The sequence below is a fragment of the Meleagris gallopavo genome, chromosome 4 (genome assembly GCF_000146605.3).
Source record: "Meleagris gallopavo isolate NT-WF06-2002-E0010 breed Aviagen turkey brand Nicholas breeding stock chromosome 4, Turkey_5.1, whole genome shotgun sequence".
In the NCBI taxonomy this organism is placed as follows: domain Eukaryota; kingdom Metazoa; phylum Chordata; class Aves; order Galliformes; family Phasianidae; genus Meleagris; species Meleagris gallopavo.
Genome location: NC_015014.2, coordinates 45,542,158 through 45,545,399, shown reverse-complemented (window position 1 = coordinate 45,545,399; position 3,242 = coordinate 45,542,158). Strand labels below are relative to the sequence as shown.

General features: G+C 35.0%; 1 protein-coding gene across 1 annotated transcript in view; it reads right to left on the bottom strand.

The window, feature by feature from the left end:
• NFXL1 (nuclear transcription factor, X-box binding like 1) overlaps nucleotides 1-231 on the bottom strand; it is a 21,531-nt gene extending 21,300 nt beyond the window's left edge. The window contains exon 1 of the mRNA XM_010710211.1: nucleotides 189-231. Within this exon, the coding sequence (XP_010708513.1) occupies nucleotides 189-231 (43 nt within the window). The remainder of the gene's footprint in view (nucleotides 1-188) is intronic.
• Nucleotides 232-3,242: the final 3,011 nt, after the last annotated feature.

The following is a 3,242-nucleotide window of genomic DNA, read 5'->3' as shown; positions in this document are numbered from 1 at the left end:
AAAAAACCACCTATTCTTGATAAATTTAAAAAATCTGTTCCATCCTTAACACCTCCCAGCACACACACTTCAACAGATTATTTTGTGATTTGGGAAAGTTTCCATGGCCAGCACATCAGATCAGTAAGGAAGGTGAAATGTTGTGTACAAATTTGATGTCATTTGCTATGGAAAAGCCAATCTCACACCCAATGGACCACCAACATTATTTCGGCCAATGAAGGATACCATTGTCTACAGCTCTAAATCATTTTTCTAGCTTTTAATTTTTAAATTAATTTCTTAGTAATCCCTTCCTTCTGTACAATCACATGTCAGTAGTTGTAAATATCCACTGTGTATAGGCAGAAAAAGGACAATTCTCTGAAAGGGTGAAAATATTCTCTGCAGTTTCTAATTTCTGTCCTAATTTCCCTATATTTTTTCCCTGATCTGTCCTTCCCCTACACTGCATATGCCACCTACTGGCACAGTACTGTAAAAGAGTTTGAGATAAGACTTCTTTGCAGGACTTTTTACATAAGGACCTGTAACATGGTTCCAGGGCCAGCCCCAGTTACAAGCTTTTCATGGCTCCTTCAGCACTAGCTGAGCCATGATCCTAACAGAAAAGCTTTCAGAGACTTTACTATCAATCTCTTGTCAACTCAAGACATGAGTAATGATTTTTCTAAGATTTAAAAGATAAAATTTGTGAATTAATTCCTGCACGCAAAATCATAGACGCATAAACTTTAGAGTAATCTCTGCAACCTACTGTTTTTATAAAGTAAATACACGTTCTATTCTACTTCTCTTACTTTACTAGCAAGAACTGTGGCACAAACCCTACCACTTATTAACACAAGTTCCATACCAAATTTTAAGTTCTTTTACTTGCATATTTTGAGACACTAGAAACTCCAGGTGATTATGGAAGTTAGACTTAAAATTTGTAACTAGTGCACTTTATTTTCTCCAAAATTATACACATCTGAATAAAGGGTCATGTGAGAAACCATATCAATCCATTTTAAACGTAGGCATTTTGACCAATCCCATATCTTCATCTTTATTTTCCCTTGCATTCTCTACAAAGATGAACTCAGTTTCTCATCTCATAGCCTTCCACCAGAAATGAGTTCTGACTATCACAAATTGCCTTCAAGGTCTGAGTTCTAAGGGACAATGCAAATGTTAGTGTTCTCTTTAGCATATTTTTTTCTGCCTTGTAAGAATCAACTCCACAATACTAATGAAATAACACACAAAATACATTATTTTGAATAATACAGGCTGTTTTGAAAAGAAAAGTGCTATAAAAATGCAACACTAATTTCAGCTACATTATTACAGTCGTAACATGATTCATCATTTTAAAGTTTTTTCATTTCTTGGAAATATGTTCAATGCCAACCTTTCAGACATATGTGAGCGTTCCTTCCTTTGAAGTCAGATGTAAACCAGCTGATCTCCCACTCAGTGTCTCACTTGTATCTCGTAAAGAACACCTTCTGATCACGGGAGAGTAAAAATAGCATTTTCTTTCTCGATCAGTTAGCTTTAGTCAGAGCAGGAGTTGTGCTTTGAGGATTTGTTATTATTAATTTCATTTTGCAAATACTTTCTGAACCTGCATATTGTAGATTTTCTTTTCTCATATGTATCCATTTGTTACATACTTAGATTTCAGTTTGAACTAAAAGTTGATTCATTGTGTTTTACATAGGAAAACAATTCAGGTATATTCATCACTTTTACTCAAACATGGTTTCAACCACAACCTTGTATATGACATTTGCTCTTGTACATAAACATTTTCAGAAGTACACAGAAATTGTTTATTGCTGTTTGATAGCTATTTTAAACATTCTAAACATTGTTGCCACTTCGAACTTCACCCCTGTGCATTACACCTGCCATCCATTTCACTTTCTTGTTGCTCTAAGTCAATTCTATTTCACCTGGAATTAGTGCATGATCAGACTGAGGAGAGACCTGAGCTCAAACTGGCTATTTAAATTCTGCTCTCAAGATGTCAAAAGTTGACTATCTGCCACTAGAAATTGTATCCTCAACAGTCTAGTGAAAGAATTAAACCACCCTATAATTATTATTATCATTGGTGAAATTATAACTACCAGATGGCATATCAATTGATTCAAAGTGCACAAGGAAAGAAAAAAGCATGCAGTTGTTCTTCTTGTCTGTGCTTTCTCAAGTAACACACTTTGTATGTGTGTGATCAGTTTTTTGGTTAAACAGAAACAGTTACACCAATTTCCTCTGTAGAATGTTTAAAAACAACAGTGAAGGACACAAAAAAAATTGAGTAACAGTAGGAAAGCACATTATTTGTGTGGGAAAGCATTCACAACTATATCAGAGTCCTTCTCCCTAAGTTTTGGGTTCATTATAAGACAGGGTTTGACAATGCATGTTTTTCATTAGCTGGATCTCCAACGCTGTGTGGTCACAGCTATGCTTACATGAACCACAAATACATTAAAAACCAAGGGTTGGATCATAACTCGGTTATGTATTCACAGATTCTACAATAGTGGGTTTTCTTGTACTAAAAAAGCCTGTCACATTTCTTTTAAATAAAGATATGGCAAGATTTAAAACAAAACACACATGATTTAAAACACTTTGGGTATAAAGCACTTCAGCTATTAAAAATTACCTCTGTGTTATTCACACTATAAAAGTTGGAATTAATAGTCTTCTGCATCAAGGCTGAAGAATAGAACAGATCTCCTTGACATAAAATCACTGTCAAAAATCTAGCCTGAATAGCCTCTTTGCATCATGCTGACTTGCTTGGTCTGTAGAGGCACTATCAAAAAGAAGGAATGAAGCAATTCCCACAGTATGTGAAGAGCCATACTGCAAGCTTAGGAAATGACCAGTAGCCATTTTATATGCTTCTGAAAGAGCTTTCACCCCACTCACTCAGATCGTGGTAAGAAAAATTCTGTAGTGCTGTAGGTTTAAATCAAGTAGCAGCAATTCCAATGAAATCATAGAAAATATGATTTTGTTAAGGGGTTTCTAAATGTCCTTCCAGTGACATTTACCTAGAAGTGACATTTCACCAGCATGTAAAATTTAAGCATTTCTTAAAAGCTATAGAATTGCAAAAATTTGCAAATATAATTTGACATCTCTACACAGATGCATTATAAAAAGTGCCAGGTCACCTATCAGACTGATTACTCAGAGTTCCTAACAGCTGCTGTTTTATCTTGGCATATCTACCT